Below are 20048 nucleotides of genomic sequence, written 5' to 3'. Positions count from 1 at the left end.
AGCCTAAGTTCCTTTGAGTCTGGCTTACTTCACTTAATATGATTTTTTCTAAGTCTTTCCATTTCCTAACAAATGGGGCGATGTCATTGTTTCTGACAGCAGCATAGAATTCCATTGTGTACAAATACCACAACTTGTTGATCCACTCATCAACTGAGGGACATCTAGGTTGGTTCCATATCTTTGCTATGTCAACCATAGCTTTTAAGGCAAAATGCATAAATGACTTACCATGATGGGTCTGGGCAGGTGGCCTGTACGGCACAATATAGACAGATCCAGACCAAAGAGCTTCTGATCATTCTCTTCCTCTGGTGATTGCACCATGGAGCTTTCTAAGACAAGGCTAGGGTTTTTCTGCAGAGCCCAGTATAAGAGAGACTTTCTTTTCTTGAGGCTTTTCTTCTCACTAAGCTCTATATGTGAGAAGATAGGCAAGAGGCACAATTAAGAAACACAGGATTAGTGCTTAGCTAGAAGACACTGGAGTCACTGAGGGAGGTAGTCAGAGGGATGTTAGAAATAGAGGAGTACTATGGGAATAGGGGACACTAAAGAGGTTAGAATAGGAAAGGTATGACATAATGTGTACTATCTTTGCTGTCATAGAACTCCTAAAAGCCCCCAAATTGCCCAATTGATATAAGTATCTTTTGTTATTTCAGGTCACACACAACCATATACATGAGGAGCTTAAAAGTAAGAGCCCCTATATGCCTTAAAATAGAGCCAATCACTAGAAAGGCCAAACAGAGCCAGGAGTTTGGCCCAGTGGTAAGAGTGCTTGCCTAGCTTGTACGAGGACCTGGATTTGATTCCTCAGTACCACATACATAGAAAAAGCTGGAAGTGGTGCTATGGCACAAGGGGTAGAGCACTAGTATTGAGAAGGTCAGAAGACAGTGTTCAGGCCCTGAGTTCAAGGCCAAGGACTGGCAAGTAAAAGGAAGACCAAACAGTATTAGAAGGCTGGCATTTTCAGCACCAAATACCAACCTCTAGGAAGGGGATGGGGCTAGAAAGCAAGTTCTATAAAACTTCTTTTTTTTATTTTTTTAATTGTAATTAGTAAAAGGGTTACATGATATTTGCCAGATAGAAGGTGCATTAATTCACATACATTGATACCCTTTCACATGTCTTGGTACCCATTTCCCTCCCCCCCACATCCCCCACACCCGTCTCTATAAAACTTCTTGACTGAAACTATCCAATGTGATTTTTGGTGTATGAACAAATGGCGATGCTACATCTACATATAGCACAGAAGCTTCATATTCCTCATTCTGCCTACTTCCTTCATCTCTACCCTCTATAACAAACTGGCAAATGTAAGATTTTGAACTGGCCTACAATGGAAACCTCATATTAGTATGAAAGTTCCTCAAAAGACTAAAAGTATGCCTTCCATATGAATATACCATACCACCATTGGGCATATATCCAAAAAAGAATTAATCAGAAAGTAAATTCTAGAAGGGAATCTGCATTAACATATTTATTGCAGCACTGTTTGCAATAACTGAATGATAGAATCAGCCAAAATGCCTAACAACAGATTAATAGATGAAAAAGATATTGCATGTATATGTATATATACACATAATATATATATATACATAACTTTACAGCCCTAAAGAAAAATGAAATGAAGTCATTTGCAGGAAAATGAACGTAATCAAGAAAATCATACTGAGCAATAAAAGCCAAGCTCAGCAAACCAAATATTGTTATCTTTAAACTCATACGTTAAAGCTAGACCTAAGACATACATATCCATGGACATATACAAATGCCTGTAAATCATATGCATAATTACATATCTCTATATAAATGCATTGCAAACATAGATGAAGACAGCATAGAGATCCTCAATGAAAGCTGTTGATCAATAGGGATTTGAGAGTAGGGAAAGAGAAACAGGTTCTGTCAGGGTGTGGTCACTAGTGAGAAGGTCTAGTGGAGCTTACAAGAAGGATGAGTTCCATCAATGGAGATTATTTGCAACTATGAAAATAGCACAATGAAACTATTGACATTTTTTTGAGGAAGAGGAAAGGGGAGAAGGGCCAGTGATGGAGGGGACCAGGTTGATTGCAATATATTGTAACATGTGTGGACATGTGACAATGAAATTCTCTCCATTCACCCACCAGTATGACTAATAAAAACTAATTAAAAAGAAAAAAAACACTCCAGAAGGGGGTTATGAAAACCCCAATTTTATAGCCAGTTGGACAGAAGTACAGGTTACAAGCAGACTGTGATTGGATTCTGAAATAAAAGCAGTCCTGTGAGACTAAGTCCTTACACTGTGTGATCTGATACTATCTCCAGATACACAAAATCAAGTGGAATTGAATCATAGGACTCCCACTCTTGTCCTCTGGAAAATTGCTCACAGTGTAGGAACCCCACACACAACCTGGTTCCAGAAGTGTGCTGGGCATATGTTGTTTGAAGAGTAGAGAGGATTGTTTTCCCATTCAGAGAAAGGAGGACAAAAACAAATGACTCACATAGTTTCTGAACTCATAGGTGCCATATAGGGCTGCCATCAATTTTTCCAGGCCTTACCTCTCTCCAGTACACTGGGTAGTTTGCTCTTGTGCTTCAAGATGAATTTATACTGCCTATTCTCAGGCACCTGACTAAGAGATGTAGGATCAGGGCAGTCTTCAGCAGTCTTTAAGAAGGCATGCTGGGTCACATGGCGCAGGTTGGTTTGGGCAATGCTGTATAAACTCTCATGGCCTAGAAGAGAAGACACCCGTATTTTTTCTACAGCAGTAGGATACTTAGTTATTGGACACCCACTACCTATTACTTATGTCTTCCCATCACTATTGAAACATTGGTGACAGGATTTTCTCTAAGGTAGAAATTGCTGAAACTTTCCCTTTATTATACCAGTTCTGATCAATAACAAGCAGCTACCTGGAGAACTATCTGAATGCTTCTGAAACTGTGTACAGACTCCCAAAAACACAGTACTGTGACTCATTTGTAATAGTTGTCATGCAAATGAGATATGATAACTCATACTACTATTCTAAGACCAAGGACCTAAAAAAAGATCTTTATAGTCCTGATGGCTGCTGCCTGTAATCTCAACTACTCCGAAGGCTGAAATTTGAGAGACCTTTATCTCCAATGAACTACCAAAAATGTAGAAGTGGAATTGTGGCTCAAGTGGTAGAGCATTAGCCTCGAGGGTAAAGCTAAGGAGCAGCATTTAGACCCTTACTTCAATCCCTAGTATTAGCACATATCAACAAAACCCCACAAAGATTATTGTGATCTGTATTAGATATATTTGTTACTGAGACAGACACCTGCAAGAAATAATTTCAAAGGAGGAAAGATTTATTTTAGTTTACAATTTCATAGGTTTCACTCCATAGTTGGCTGAGCAATAGTAGACTATCATGGGGGGGAGTATGAAATAGAGAAAAGGAGCACTTGTCATGTTAGATAGGAAGCAGAAAGCAGAGAGCATAGCAAATACATTTTTCCAAAGCACACTGCCAGTGATTTACTTCCTCCAGCTACAACTGTCTTGTAATTTTCATCATTTCCCATCAATGTCATTATACTATAAATTTGTCAGTTAATCACATATTGATTAGGCCACCCACCTCAGGATCCAAATATTCTCAAAAAGCCAGACAATGAACATAAGGCATAAGCCTGTGGGAGACATTCAATATTTTAACCAGAGAACAAGGCTATCCTGGCCCTAATCTCCTTCTGTGTGTGGAAGCCTATTTATTTGTGAGTCCAAGGTTCCTTTTCAGAACTTCAGAGTTCTCAGTCATATAATGCTATGTCATAACAGATTCCTGGTAGGCTGGGGCTACGGGGAAGTGAAACAGAGATCATGGAGAAGGGTATTGTTGTGTAGTAGCAGGTATTTTCATGGAATGCCAGGTTAAGGTATCTGGGATTACTTAGCTCTGCTTAGAAAAATGGAGTTTTGTTTTCTTTTTTGTTTGTTTGTTTGTTTGTTTTTTCCAGTCCTGGGGCTTGAACTCAGAGCCTGGGCACTGTCCTTGAACACTTTTTGCTCAAGGCTAGTGCTCTACCACTTGACCCACAGCACCACTTCCAGCCTTTTCTGAGTGTATGGTACTGAGGAATCAAACCCAGGGCTTCGTGTATGCTAGATGAGCACTCAACCACTACCACTAGGCTATGCTCCTGGCCCCAAAATGGAGCTTACATTCTTCCTTCCTTCCTTCCTTCCTTCCTTCCTTCCTTCCTTCCTTCCTTCCTTCCTTCCTTCCTTTCTTTCTTTTTTTTTAACAACTTGGATCTTAATGTTCCTTCTTAAACCTGTATGTTGAAGACTTGCTCATCAGTGGAAAGGACAGGGAGAAGTTAGTGAGGGAAAGCGAACCTGATCAAAGTACATAGTATGCATGTATGAAAATGTCATAATAGAACCCATTATGCTGTACAATTCCAAATCCAAACTGGGTGCTGATGGCTCACGTCTGTAATCCTGGTTACTTAAGAGGCTAATATCTGAGGATTGCAGTTTGAGGCCAGCCCATAAAGACAAATGTGAGAGACATGCATCTTCACTTAACCAGTAAAAAGCCAGAAATGAAAGTATGGCTCAAGTAATAGAGTGCCATCCTTGAGGGAAAAAGTCAGTCTAGTGACAGCATGAATTCCTGAGATCAACTCCCAATGCCAGCACAAACAAAATAAACAAATAAAGCAAAATAAAATGAAATAATAGAAGATAAAGAAAATAAAGATGTGTTCATGAGCTCATGGCACTATTTGGGGGAAGTGGTAGAAACTTTAAGAGCTGGGGCTTAGTGGGAGGAATTAAGGCTACTGGGTGTATATTATTGAATGGAGGTATTGGGACCTTAATGCCTTTCTTTGCTTCCTGGCTGTGATGTGGTATGCAGTTTCCCTGTCATGCACTTCCACCAAGTTGTACTGTGCTGCTTCAAGCTCACAAACAAGGGGCCAAATGTCTAGGTGCTAAAACCTCTGAAACTCAAAGTCTGATTTTTTTTCTTTTCTATACATTGATTATGTCACAAATTTGTTTCAGTGAGGAAAAGATGACTAAACTCTCAAGTTTATTGTCTGTGTTCTGGTTTTCCCTTTATGGGCCCTTAGAAAATATAATTTTTTTCTGAGTGCAGTAATCCTAGCTACTCAGGAGACTGAGATCTGACGATTGAGATTCAAGCCAGACCGGGCACTAATGTGAGACTCTTATCTCCAATTAACCACCAGAAACCCAGAAGCAGCACTGTGGCTCAAGGGATAAAGCAATATCCTTGAGCTGAACAGCTCAGAGACAATACCCAGGCCTAGAGTTCAAGCCCCATGACTGAAAAAAAAAGAAAGAAAATATAATTTTTTACTTGGCTTGCATGTGGATAATTCAAAGCATTAATTTTCAGACCCATAGTCTGGCCTGCTGGATAAGGGGGAAAATGTCCTTTAAAAATTAATTTATTGCCAGGCACAGTGTCTTACACCTGCAATCCTAGCTACTCATGAGGCTGAGATCTGAGGATCACGGTTCAAAGCCAGCCTGAGCACTAGAGTCTGTGAGACTCTTATCTTCAATTAACCACCAGAAAAACAGAAGTGGCGCTGTGGCTCAAGGGACAGAGTGCTAGCCTTCAGCAAATAGAGGCCCAGGAACAGTGCCCAGGCCCAGAATTCAAGCCCCACAACCAACTATACACACACACACACACACACACACACACACACACACACACACACACACATTCACATACACATTATTGTCAGGGTGATGTATAGAGGGGTTTCAGGTACATTTGTAAGACAGTGAGTACAATATTTTTTGAACATTTTTGCCCCTTCCCATGTTATTCTCCCACTTTCTCTCCACCCAGCCCCTCCCAATTGTAAAGTTCATTTCCAATGTATTATCTTGTGAATATTGCTGTTACATGGGTTCACCCTTTGTCCTTTGTCTCATCATCTTGTTTTTCCCCTTCCCTTCAAATAAACAAATAAATGTATATACAATACATTAGGTACCAAAGGCAGATACAGCAACACCAGGGGATCGATCATAAGGGGAAAATATACTTTTTTATAATGATGAATAAATTTGGGGCCTCAACCTTATTAGGAGAGCACTTTTCCATGCCTCTCATCCTCTAGTTTTTCTTTATGTCACTTTTGCCTGAAGATTTCAATTTCCAATGTTCAGAAGATCTTTGTTACCAGCAATCACTCCAAGGATTCTCTAAGTTAAATGCATTGGGAAATAACACATTGTATACCCGTCTCCTTGTCACACGCATATTAAGATATTCACAGCTTAGAAAATCCTCAGATGCAGAACATATATTAAACAGTCTACTGACCAGGAGGTTTTCTGGGTATTTCTCTTCAATCCCTGCTGCTAGGATGTAAAACCTATTTGTATTTGTCTTAAGCTTGGCCTCTTAAGTCTTTTAGATGCTTAAAGATTAAATGTCAGGTTTCTCTATGTTTCTAGATATCTTTCTAACTCCTGTGACATCCCCTTCCTGAGTCCCTACCATATGGTTAAGACAGCGAACATTACAGGCAAAAGTCTACTGACTGATCTCAGGCTGCCAAGAAACTCAGGGCAAGATGGAATCTGACTCAAACCTTCAGAGAACTCAGAGACCTTACCAATGAGTGGGTAAGACAGGGCCTCCTTTGATGAATTCACCCACAGCAGGAAATCACTGGCTTGACCCTAGAGGAAGACAAAGGCAAAGCAATGATGTGAAGAGGAGGCAAATATAAGCACGTCAGGCTGAGGTGTGGCAGAACTGCCCTCTCCTCACCTTCCACAACATTGATAGGCCCTGGTGGTGCTTAGGAAAAGCAGTCATATTTCCCCCTCATCCTTCCCCACCAAATTCTGCAGACTGCACGGGTCTTCAGGGAGAAAAGGAGCCAAGATCACAAAAACAGTCAGGATTGGAGGCCAGGGATCATTAAGGAAATCGAGGAAGGGAAGGAAAGGACTGATAAGTGAGGAGAAGAACAATTTTGAAGGGAAGTGGTAAGAGCAGTACTGAGTGGGAAGGGTGCTGGACAGTGCTTAGTGGGGGAAGGAAGCTCGGTAAATTCTAAGCTGTGAGGGTCCAGGCGATATTGAGGGAGGTTGCATTAGTTTATTAATGCTCTTGTCACGAATTACCACAATTTCAATTGCTTAAGAGTACAGATGCACTCTCTTGCAATTCTGGAGGTCAGAAGTCTAAAGTGGTTCACCAGAGTTGTGCTCCTTTTGGATACATTAGAGAACAATTCATTTCCTTGCCTTTTCCAGCTTTTAGAGTATACCTACTTTTCCTTGGCTCACATCCCCTTCCTTCACCTTCAAAGCAAACTATGTTGTGTCATCTCTTTCACTTCTTACTCAACTTCTGTTTAAATCTTAAAACTCCTGTTACATCTTTTCTGACTTTCTCCGTATTATTTCCCTCTTATGAGAACCGTTGTGATTACATCACGCCACCAAAATAATCTAGGATAATTTCCCCCTTTCAAGATCCTTAATTGAATCATACTTGCAAAGGCCTATTTGTGAAAGGTGACATTTTCATGAGTCCTGAATGTTAGAATTCAGATATCTTAAGGAGTCCATTATTCTGTCTCTCCATAGAGTTGTCTAGGAGGGAGCTGAAGTGATGCTGGAAGTCAGGGTTGTGACAATGTTTGGGGGAAGGACAAGTCTAAGTCAAAGAGGAGCAAGGGATAAGGGCCTAGGCTCCATGCACTGGGAGTTTGGGATTCCTGATGAGTGGGGACCAATTGCCATTGTCCAAAGGAAAGCACCTCTACTGATGTCTGAAGCTTAAGGCGCCTTCCTCCAATTAGGAGTGAACACCACCTATGGGCTATTCCCACCTTTCCCAAGACTCCCCAGCCTTAACAGAATCAGTTAGCCTTATCCACTAACTACTTCCAATGACACCCAACCTTGGCTTTATGTTTTCTGCTAACCTAACTTCAAGATGACTTAATTAATTCCCCAATAGATTTGAAAGTCCCATAGCAAGGTCTCCCAGACCTCAAGAGTGGACCCTAGGGGGCTTTACCTTTCCAATTCTGTTTTGTGGAAGCAAATACTAAAATGGATGTACATTCCCTCAGCAGCTGGCAGTGGACAGAAGTGGGTCAGGAGGGTGCTGGGTGGTGTGGGGAAGACCAGCCTGGGGCTGAAAATCCATCCTGTGTAATCCAAAAGGGGCTACTCTGCAGACAATCAAAGCTTAACTGTATGTCAAGATACAGACTCACATACATACGAGAATCGCATTTGCAGACAGATGTTTGTTGAAGACAAACTCAAAACAACTACCGATGTGTCTTCTTATATGGCTCCTCCCACATAACCCCATGAGTCCACACATGCACCTACACGCACACATGCATGCCCATGGAAAAATTCACACCTAAACATTCTATTATCCATGCATTCACAATGATAGACCAGAATGCAGGCCATGCAGCTGCATGCGCATGTATACCTACATACACGTATACTAGCAAGGATGCATATATGTATATTTCTATCCATAGAGAAGTGTGCCCATGCACATGCATATATTCCTCAAACACATACACACATCAGAGCTTCCTACCAGGGTCTGTAAAGTGCTTTGGGGCCATGAGATTACAGAGGAAATTGCAGTCTCAGAGACAGGGTTTGGACTTAACCTAGCCCCTTCTCACTGCTTTTGGATGTCAACTCCACGTATAACAGGCCTTTCCCAAGGTGCAACTCCAACCATGTCACTCTCCTGCTCAAAAAGCAGTAGCTCTTTACTGTATGGAGGATCAAGTTCAAATTCTTCAAGCTGATATTTAGATGCCCATCTTGGTCTAGTTATGAACCTTCTATCTGGCTTTGTTCCTCACAAGTCTGGAGCATGTAGTGGCAGTTCAAAGTTACTTGCCATTCTTCATCTCTCCTTGGCATACTTCCTCAATCGTACCCAACTGCTTGAATCACTCACTTTGCCCAAAATGCCTTCCCCTTTATAGTACCACCTCTAGGAAGCTCTCTTTGTCCTATCTTCCCTCTTGCTGACCCTGATTCCAAGCTGAGAGTAAGCTCTCTCTTTTCCAGCCTGCCAAACCTGGGCCTCTCTTAGGGGACTGATTCCTGTAGATCTTGTCATGTGTTCTGGGAAGACTTCCCACCCTTTCCAGAAAGATCCAAAAGAGCACAAACCAGGGTTAGAAATGAGCCGCGAATTGTCTACCCACCCCCACCCTCCAGCCTCTGGCACAGTGTTGGACACATCAGAGGTGCCTGCTGAACACTGAGCCTAATGTTTGGAAATCAGTATCTACTTACAGAAAGTCCCAGCTGATACACTGCCTTCCCAATGACCTTCTCAGTGGTCTCAGTATTGGTCACGGTTATGAGAGTGGTCTGGATAAAAAGAACACATCAAGTGTGGTAGGATTAGGACATGAATGCAGGAGATGGAGAAAGTGGAGTCCCTAGTGACTATATTAGGCATTGTTGGATTCTACCTGGGCTGGATTGTAGTGTGATTTGAAGTGACTGCACCCCACCCCCACCCCCGGCAGACCTACCACTACCCTTTCTCATGCACAAGAGTCAAAGGGAAGGATCAAGATAGGCCAGAGGACCATTAGGTCAGGAGAATTTACTTCCTTTTTTTTCTTTCTTGTCAGTCATGGTGCTTGAACTCTGGGCCTGGGCACTGGCCCTGAGCTTCTTCAGCTCAACGCTAGCGCTCTACCACTTTGAGCCACAGCACCACTTTCAGCTTTCCAGTGATTAAGTGGAGATAAGAGTCTCATAAGCTTTCGTGCCTGGGCTAGCTTTGAACCAATACCCTCAGATCTCAGCCTCCTGAGTAGCTAGGATTACAGGTGTGAGCCACTGGCACCCAGCTGAGAATTTCTTCTGTGGTGAAATAATGCACTGATGATGGACTTAAAACAGTTAATATTCTCTTTGGTAAGGCCTTCTGGAAAGACATAGCTCAAGGTGAGAAATAGATATTAGCCCAGAAAACATACATTGCCAACTTCATGGAGTCAAAATTGGGGCCCTTTAGGGTTGTTAGTATTACATGTGGTACCAGCTGGGGGACTTGGGAAGGAGGAGGTGCTGTTAAGCCAGTCCTGTCTTTTCTGAAGCCTTCTCCAAAATCTCTAATTCCCCACCGACCTGCTGTTCCAGGAGTGCTCCAAGGTAGACAGTCAGTGGGACTTACTGAAGTGAGTTCATCGAGCTCCATCAGCAGAATCCTAAGAGTCACGTTCTTTGGAAAATCATTCTGCTTCTGCTCTTGGATGTGACTGTATGAAGAGTTGGGTAAAGGATTGAGGGAGAGGTAGGCGGTAATAAAGAAAGCAGGGATTTAGCCAACAATGCTGACCAAGGTCTGACCAAGGTAAAGGGCTTTGTGGAGGGACTAGGAATGCCTGGAACCTCCCAAGTCCCACCCGGATCAGCAACTGAACATCCGCTCTTGGGTTATTCTTTGACCTCTGTGAAATCTTCTTGGAAAATGTAAATCCATGGGGGCAAATATGTGAAGGGTTATACCTTTCTTGTTTCACGAAGAATGGTTCAAAGTCACAAATGTGACGCATGCTAGGATTGAGAGATGAAGGAAGCTTAGGTGTATGATTGAGCCTGTCCTCGGGTTACAAGATATCTCTTCTCATCTGATCCCCGTAAATCACCACAAATATTGGAAACTGCTGTTTCCAACATTTGCTCAGTGAAGGCCAGGCCTAAAGATTAACAGTGCGTTAATCTACTGTGTATATAAAGGATGGTACCAGCCAGTTTCCTTCTTTGTAGACACTGTTAAGGAAGAGATGGACTTTGGCTGGAATATGAGGATTTGAGTCAATCTTCAGGGTCAACCTTTTGGGAGTGAGAGAGGCTAAGCTCTTTCAGAGGTTTGGAATAATCTTTTCTTGAGGCTCCAAAGGGTCAACATCCACTTCTCCTCTATTACTTAGTAAATACAGGGCTAACTGGAACATAAAGGTCAGCAAAGACCTTTTAGACTCTGTGGTAAAGGATCCTGTGTGCCTGCTTGCAGCAGACAAAGAATGGGTCATCAGGAAGCCTGTCCTGGGCAGACATTAGCCTAACCATTCCCATTTTCAGGCTAATTTGAAGGAGGGACTGAAAAGAGGAGAGGAAAGGAAGGAAAGGACTTACCAGCGCAGAGCAGAAAACCAGCGATCCTTGGTTTCTGGAGAACTAAGGACAAAACACACACACACACACACACACACACGCACACACACACGCACGCACGCACACAATAATTATTTAAGAAGATGAACAGACGTCTTATTCTCTCTCTCTCTCTCTCTCTCTCTCTCTCTCTCTCTCTCTCTCTCTCTCTCTCTCTCTCTCTCCTTCCCTCTCTCCCTCTCCGCCTCCCTCCCTCCCTCCCTCCATCTCTCTCTTTCTTTCTGTCTCTGTCATTTTTTTGTGTGCTGGTCTGGGCTTCAACTCGGGTCTTGGCTCTGTCTGCTTAGCTTCTGTGCTCAAAGGCTAGCTTTCTACCACTTGAGCCAAAGCTCTGTCTGGCTTTGGGGGTATATGTGATGAATCTCATGGAATTTCCTGCCCAAGCTAGCTTTGAACTATAATATTCAGATCTTAGCCTCCCAAGTAGCTAGGATTGTAGGCATGCACCACTGGTGTCTGGCTTCTTTCTTGTTTTTAAGAATCTCATTATGTAGTCCAAACTGACCTTGAACCCGCAATCCTCCTGCATTGGCCATCCGAATATAGAAATTACAGAATCTACCACCATATCTAGTGAGCTAATTATTTCCTATTTGGCAAAGAAAGGTAAAAGAAATCGGGTAGGAACATGTATATAGAAGCAAGTGTTCATAGAATTGTGTGTGTGTGTGTGTGTGTGTGTGTGTGTGTGTATAGGTACAAATGTAAGTGTGTATGAAATATGTGCTATGTGGTGTACATTTGAGCTGATGTTATGTATGTGTGATTGCATGTGAAGATGGGGTAGGTATGTGTGTAAGCATTGATATAATCACATATATAAGTTGGTGGAGCAGTGCAGTATATGTAGACGTACTTTTTATGAAACTATTATATGAATGTAGCTATATGTGTGCATAAGTGTAGAAGAGCAAAACTATGTGCACTGGGAATATGTATGTGTGAGAATACCGGTTTAGACACATGTGCTATATAGAGGGACATGAGAAGGCGTTGGAGTAGATGTGCTCACGTGAGTTTGATAGCAGCAGTGCATATACCTTTGACCCCAGACCCTACACCTACATACACTCATGAACACAGGTGAGACTGCATGCCTGGGGCTTGGTGTATAGCTCTAGTTCACTTAATTTCCTTAATGCATTAATTAAACAGTCAGATGGAGGGGATTTGTGTAATTAGCTGGAAGCTTTCTGGGAATTAGTTACCATGCTGCTCTTTGTCCTTTTGCCCCATGTCTTTTTTGATGCCTATAAGTAGTCCTCATATGCATGTGTGACAAGACAGAATGTTTCACAGTTGTTCACTTTACAATTATTCATTAAACTATACATGGAATTGGGAGTCAGTGGCTCACACCTATACTCCTAGCTACTCAAGAAGCTGAGATCTGAAGATTGCCATTTGAAGCCAGACTAAGTCAGACAAACCTGAGAGAATCTTCTCCAAGTAACCAAATACAAAGCCTGAATTAGAGGTGTGACTGCTAGCATTGAGCAAAACACTAAAGGAGAGCAAAAGCTCCTGAGTTCAAGTTCCAGTACTAGGACAAAAATGTGCGTGGACATTTTTATGGATTATTCTGTATATAAGTGTATTTAACAATTATGTATGATCATTTTAAGAATTTTCTTTGCCAATCTTGGGGCTGAAACTCAGTAACTGGATGCTGTTCCTAAGCTTTTTTGCTCAAGGCTAGCACTCTACCACCTGAGCATCATGTCTTCTGGCTTTTTTGGTAGTTAATTAGAGATAAAAGTCTCACAGACTTTCCAGCCCTGGCTGGCTTTGAACTGTGATCCTTAGACCTCAGCCTCCTGAGTAGATAGGATTACAGACATGAACCACTGGTGCCTAGCAATTTTAAGAAAAATACTTTGGTAAGTATTTGCACAAGGGGATTTCAATGAATTTTAAGAGTTTAAAAAGGAGATAATGCAGGAGAAAAAAAGGAGGCAATAGTTGCCTTACCAGAAGGTGACCACATTGTTGGTTGTGGGCCAACCAATCACAAAGGAGGTATCTGCACAGAATTCTTTCACTGTCACCTCATCCAGGCAGGAGGCAATCCATACTTCACTCAGACGCACCTGCTTCTTAAGTTTCAAGCTGTTGGTAGACCTAGGAGTTATGCCCATGACAGTTTAGTCTGTAGGAAGGAATCTGGTATAGAACTTAGAACCTCCCTAGGGTGAGCCTTGAGAACTCAAGCTACAGGGCAAATTTCTGCTGGTTAACCCATCTTGATACATAAATCTCACAGAGGCCTCTTCTCCCACCTTAGGTAATAGGCTTTCCTACTAAATTTTCCCTAGCTAAAATGAAGTGGTGTATTCTAGGTACATTAGAGAAAAGGGAGCTTATTGTACCATTAAACGGACTCCCTTATTCCAAAAGTCTAATGAAAAAGAAGCCAGTTGGGGCCTTAAGTTCAAATTCCAGTAGCCCCAACCATGTCAAGTCCCACTCTCCTAAGGGGTAGGAAGGATATCATACTTAGGTTTGGCAATGATGAGAGTATCATTGTAGAGGATAAGGTGTCTCAGCTGGATCTGTGCACCATTATTGAGCTCGGCTTCATCATCCATGAGGAAGGTGGAGTTGGGTCCATGAAGAGCTCCCACCAAAGCTCCAGCACCTGGCTGACTGGCCTCCAAAAGTTGGTCCCTGGGAAGAACAGGATGGGAAAGGAAATCATATCTACATATCATGAACCAATGAGACAAAAATTCCTGCAAAGATTCTCACCTGGGACCACATTGCTATTGGTTTGAAACACATTACCATCCTCTTTGAAATTTCAGTTCTTATCATTCCTCCCTTCAACTCAAAAGCCCTTGATGATCCCCCTTTGTTTGCAGGATAAAGTTCAAACTCTTTTGCAAGGCACTAGCCTACCTTTCCTGATTTATCTCCTGACCCTCCCTCCATGTATGCTGTATTCCAGCTGCTCATTGTTCTTTGAACATAATGTGCTAGTTTATACCTCTGGACCATTGCAAATGGTAATTTCTCTGTCTGGTATATCTACATCTTTCAACATCAACCACATAGACCTTTTAGTGTGTGAATAATCACCCTTCAAGACCCAGCTCAAATGTCATAGAAACAAATCCCTCTCTGTCATCTCTACAGCTTCTCCTTTCCCTTCAACTTTGTACCATTCTCCTGCTAGGCCATGGCTTCATTTTTGTTCTTTAGGCTCTTAGGATACTGAAATTAAGGCTTTTAGACTATAAGGAAAGTCCAGAACTATTGGTGTCAGGAATAAACCCCAGTAAGCAAATATGAGAAGGAGAAGCCATGAAGGCCTCTATTCTTAAGCCTAAAATTATGTAGTGGTATAGTGAAGCTATTTCCAAAGTCCCTTTCCTCACTGTTTTCCCCATCAGCACAAAAACAGATAGAGGGGAAATTTAAAATATATAAACTAGCTGGCCATTGGAGGCTCACACATGTAATTCTAGTTACTCAAGAGGCTAAGATCTGGAGATGGAAAAGTCTGTACAACACCATTTCCAAACAACAACCAAAAAACCACCGCAGAAAACCAGAAAAGAGCAAAAAGCAGGATTTGAGACATGGTTCCAATGGTAGAGCAGCAGCTGCAGAAGACTGAGGCTCTGAATTGGAACTCCAAAGAAAAAGTATGAACTAGAGTTAGGCCTGTTTTGAGTGAAAGAGACCTGGAATTTGAAGGGGAATTGGTATGTTTTTCACATTCTCACTCACAAACCTTGGATAACATCTGTGCTGTTGGAAAGGGGTCTTGAAATCAATTGTCTTTCTTCCCAGCCTGGCCTTTCTTTCTATCATATTGGGTAGGCCCGCAGTATGAGTGGAAAAAAACTAGAGATTTCTACAATCTTCCTCATGTGGGAAACTCCCAAGTGTTCAGAGGCAGGGAGGGAGGGAGGCCTCCCTTTGTATTCATTCTGAGGATTTTGCTTATTCTTTCTACAGATTATCTGTGAAAAATGGTTAATCCACTGATTAGGGCACTGCCCTTTCCTTGATCTTTTACAAACCTGGGCCTTCATTTCTTGAGCCGCTCTGGACAGGCCTAGGAGCTAAAAGTTGGGGGAATAGGAGCTAGAAACAAGCTCAGTGCTCACCTGGAGATATACTGTGATCTGTTAAGGATCCGGTTAAGGGCCAGAGGAGTGGACCGCTGTCTGTGACTCCCACTGGAAGTCAGACCCCCAAGGGTGTTCAGGCTTCCCAAGGTGCCCAGGCTTAAGCTCCTGACTGTATCCAAGTTGTCTCTGACTCTCACGTTATCTCGGATGCTGGGGAATTCTCCACATATCCTGGTGTCAGCAGTACTGGCAGCCTTCCTGCCCGTCTCAGCGCCACAGGCATCCAGCTCTGCACGGGTGCTCTTGTCTGTATTGGGACTTATGTCTTTGCCCCCATTGTCCATGTTGCTATTGCTTGTGTTCTCCCTGCTGCTGGTGGTTTCACTGGCAACTGAACTTCCAGTAGCATTCACAGGGTCATCGATGCTGCTTGAGCCACTGACATGCGTGGTATCGCTGTCATTTCTGGTGCCACTATCATTTCCAGGATGGTCATTTCTCACGGCACTCCTGTCACCTTGAGAGGGTTTGACAGTTGGTTTCATTGTCTGGGGAAAAATGAAGCCTTTAGGTAGGGCCATGGTACCTTTCTTGCCTCCCCAACCCTTTTGAGGATTTTTTCTTCCACCAGCCTTCTTTTATCATATCATACTTCCCTTTCATTTTGTTGGAATAATAGTACTAGCTAACCATTAATAAGCATGGACTCCATACTAGGACTCTTTTCATTTACTTGAATTTTCTTATCAAAATTGCAGCAGAGCTATAAGAGCCAATATCTTTAGCCCATAAGCTATGAAATCAAATATATAAAACCAAGTAACGGTGAAGGTCATGTGGCCAATAGCAAAGAGGGACTTTCAAGGTAAGAAATCCTGGTGCTATCAGAATCTGGACTAAACTATCACAGGCTAAAAGGAAAGAAGAAGAACCATTGTATAGTCAGGCAGTGAATTGATAAATAATAAAAAGAAATGAGTAGTGCAAAAATTAGTGTAATATTGGGCCAGGAGTTTGGCCTAGCGGTAGAGTGCTTGCCTAACATGCACAATGACCCAGGGTTCGATTCCTGGTAGGAAGGAATCTGGTATGTGGTACCACATACGTAGAAAAAAAGCCAGAAGTGGTGCTGTGGCTCAAGTGGTAGAGCTCTAGCTTTGAGAAAGCCCAAGGATAGTGCTCAGGCCCTGAGTTCAAGGCCCAGGACTGGCAAAAAATAAAAATATAAAATTAGGGGAATATCTCCACTGGAGCAAAATGTTTCTCCCGCTGGAACTCGGAGAGGCAAGGTGCTTTTGAGGTAGTAACATTGTTTTGTTTCTTGACTTGGTACCAGTTAGAACAACAGTTTCATTTCCCACTTTCACTCCTCTCATCCCACATTCCATCACACACTATCAGGAACATGCATCTGCAGAGAGTTAAGGACATTTTACAGCTTCTTCTCCAACTTTTAGAGAAGAGAAAAAGTGTTTTATTAAACAAAAACATATGGGGAAACCATATATATTAAGCAAGTAATGGTGCCTCAAATCTGCTACTCAGGAGGCTGAGATCTGAGGATCCTGGATAGAAGCCAGCCCAGGCAAGAAAGTCCATCAGGTTCTCATGTCCAATTAACCACTAAAAAAAAACAAAAACAGAATTGGAGGTGTGGCTCAAGGGGTAGAGTGCTAGCCTTCAGCAAAAATACTTAGGGAGAGTGCTCAGGCCCTCAGATAAAACCCAAGGACCAGCATGCAAAAGTGGCCTCCCTATTCTCAAAGGCACCCCTCAGGAATAGCAAAACACTATATATTTATTTGTTTATTTTTTGTTAATCCTGAGGCTTGGACTTGGGGCCTGAGTTTTTGAATCACAGTGTCACTTATGGTGAAGCATGTTTTAGAAATTTTCCGTCTGCATTCCCAGCACTCAGGTGGCCAAGGCCAGAGAATCTCGACTTCAGGTGCAGCCTGAGCTACTTAGAAAGGTCATGGGACTTGAACTCTGGGCCTGGGCGTTGTCCCTGAGCTCTTCAGCTCAAGGCTGCCATCCTACCCTTGAGCCAAGCCCCACTTCCCATTTTCTAGAGGTTAATTGGAGATAAGAGTCTCAGGTACTTGTGTGCCTGGGTTGCCTTTGAACCTTGATCCTCAGATCTCAGCCTCCTGAGTAGTGAGGATTAAAGGCATGAGCGACCGTGCTGGCCTAAACAATTTTTAAAAATAAAAAAAGAAATCTCAACAAGGTCTGTGATGTAGCTCATTGATAGAGTATTTGCCTAGAATGCACAGGGTCCTACATTTTATTGCCAGCACTAAAAATACAAAAATCACTGCTGCAATTCACTCGTCACCTCAATTTTACATGGGTAATCTGATATTAATGTAGAAAAAGGAGCCTGCATGGAACTGTGTGGGGTATTAATGGCAGGAATTAGACTATACACAAGAGACACATTGGGAACAAACAACTGTCCAAACTTTATAAAACAAGTTATGAACACTGAGTAATAGTAAATAGTACCATTTGAATAAAAGCTGGAGAGGATGAAGACAACCTTTTATACTGGTGGGTTCTACATTCATGGGATTCAGCCAACTAAAAATTGAAAATATTCAAGAAAAAACTGCATCTATACTAAACATATAACTTGTCAGTATTTCCTGAACAGCTCAGTGTAAGAAGTATTTACAAAAAATTTACATTGTATTCAATATTATAGGTAATCTAAAAATGATCCCAAGCATACAGAAGGATATGTGTAGATTATATACAAATATGACAGGATTTTGCATAAGGAATTGGTCATCAGTAGATTTGCCATCAGTGGAGGAAGGGGCTTGGAACCAATCCCCCATGGATACCGAGTAATGCTGCATCAAGTACTACAAAATGTTGATGGAAGAAGTGAAATGTGGAACAAATAAACAGGAAAATATTTGTGTTTAAGACATAATATTGTTAAGATGGTAAATTGCATGAAATTATCTACAGTGCCAAAGTGAACACTATCAAGATACAAATGATGTTCTTTGTAGACATAAAAAGTCCATCCATGAGGCCGGGAGTTTGGCTTAGTGGCAGAGTGATTGCCTAGCATGCAAGAAGGCCAGGGTTTTATTTCTTGGTACTACTTATATAGAAAAAGCCAGAAGTGGTTCCGGGACTCAAGTGGTAGAGCTCTAACCTTGAGAAAGCCCAAGGAGAGTTCTTAGGCCCTGAGTTCAAGTCCCAGGAATGGCAAAAAAAGAAAAAGAATCTCAATCCTCCTGGAGTGTGGCCTAGTGGTAGAGTGTTTGCCTAGCATGCACGAAGCCCTGGGTTTGATTCCTTGGAACCACATACACAGAAAAGCCAGAACTGGTGATGTGACTCAGGTGGTAGAGTGTTAGCCTTGAGTAGTTAGTACTGTAGGAGCGAGCTACCAGTTCCTGGATGGCAAAAACTTCTTATAGAGTAGCAAAAGCAACACATTTTTTTAATAAGTTGGATGTGGTATTTCTTCAATTAAACATGTCTGTGTCCATAAATATATAATCAAGAAAGAAAGAAAGGTAACCTACAGAATGAAAGAAAATGCCTATAAATTATTTATCAGATAAGGGTCTAGTATTCAAAATATAGTTTTTAAAACTCTTGTAGTTTGGCAGGTAACCCAACTAAAAACTGGAAAGAGATTTGAATAGACATTTCTCTAAGAAAGATCAATAAACACATCAGAAGGTGCTCAGCCACACAATCATTAGGAAACTTTAAATCAAAACAGTGACTGAGGCATGGGGTCTGCTTGTAATTCTAGCACTTGAAAGGCTGAAATAGGGAGACTGAAAGCTCAAGGCCAGCTTGTGTTATACTCTGTGTTATACTTGTGTTATGACTCTGTGTCAAAATCAAAAGCCAAAGAAAGAGAAAATCATAGTGAGATACCAGTTTATACCCATTACATTGGTTAAAAATGTCATAAAATAACGAATGTTGGGCATAATTGGGATTCTTATGAATTTCGGATGGAAATATAAAATTTTATGTGTGCTATGAAAAGCAGTAGTGCAGTTCCTCAAAGACTGAAACATCTAATTACTATATGAACAATTCCACTTCTGAGTATACACCCAAAGATACTTAGTACTCCAACAGATATTTGTACTCCAGTGTCCAAAGCATCATTATTCACAATAACCAAAAGGTGAAGTGACCTGGACATCCACTAGTGAAAGAATAGATTTTAAAATGTGGTATATGCATGTAATTAAGTCTCATTCAGATCTAAAAATAAAAGAATTCTGACATAATTTACAGCATGAACAAACCTTGAAGATATTATGTTTAGTAAAATCAGCTATCACAAAAGGAAACATATTCACTGACATAATACTCATGGAGTATCAAATCCATACAGACAGAAGGTAGAAGGGTCTTTGGGATACAACAAAGACAGTACTAAGTGGAAAGTTTAGAGCTATGAGTGCCTACATCATAGGAAACAAAACCAGAAAGTTCTCAAATAAATACCTGAGTGATGCACTCCAAACTCTTAGAAAAACAACATCTATCCAAATTCCAAAGAAATAGATGGAAGGAAATAATAAAGATCAGGACAAAAATCAATAAAAGAGACAAAAAACTATACACAAGAAAAAATGGAACATAAAAACTGGTTCCTTGAAACGATAGAGGAAATGGATAAACCCAAGGAGGAGGGCAATGACCCAAATAAATAAAATTAG

General features: G+C 41.7%; 1 protein-coding gene across 1 annotated transcript in view; it reads right to left on the bottom strand.

Moving 5' to 3' along the window:
• The window catches only part of LOC150040981 (uncharacterized), a 50399-nt gene that overhangs the window by 8643 nt on the left and 21708 nt on the right, over nucleotides 1-20048 (bottom strand). The window contains exons 3-11 of the mRNA XM_090327110.1: nucleotides 15373-15884; nucleotides 13754-13924; nucleotides 13229-13378; nucleotides 11219-11260; nucleotides 10254-10338; nucleotides 9359-9436; nucleotides 6673-6739; nucleotides 2578-2754; nucleotides 232-416 (exon numbers count right to left, since the gene is read on the bottom strand). Of these exons, the coding sequence (XP_090183236.1) occupies nucleotides 232-416; nucleotides 2578-2754; nucleotides 6673-6739; nucleotides 9359-9436; nucleotides 10254-10338; nucleotides 11219-11260; nucleotides 13229-13378; nucleotides 13754-13924; nucleotides 15373-15881 (1464 nt within the window). The 5' untranslated portion in view covers nucleotides 15882-15884. The remainder of the gene's footprint in view (nucleotides 1-231; nucleotides 417-2577; nucleotides 2755-6672; nucleotides 6740-9358; nucleotides 9437-10253; nucleotides 10339-11218; nucleotides 11261-13228; nucleotides 13379-13753; nucleotides 13925-15372; nucleotides 15885-20048) is intronic.

Source organism: Megascapheus bottae, chromosome X (assembly GCF_031878675.1).
Source record: "Megascapheus bottae isolate mThoBot1 chromosome X, mThoBot2.hap1, whole genome shotgun sequence".
NCBI lineage: Eukaryota > Metazoa > Chordata > Mammalia > Rodentia > Geomyidae > Megascapheus > Megascapheus bottae.
The sequence above is the reverse complement of the archived record's forward strand: the minus strand, read 5'-3'. Positions and strand labels throughout refer to the sequence as shown.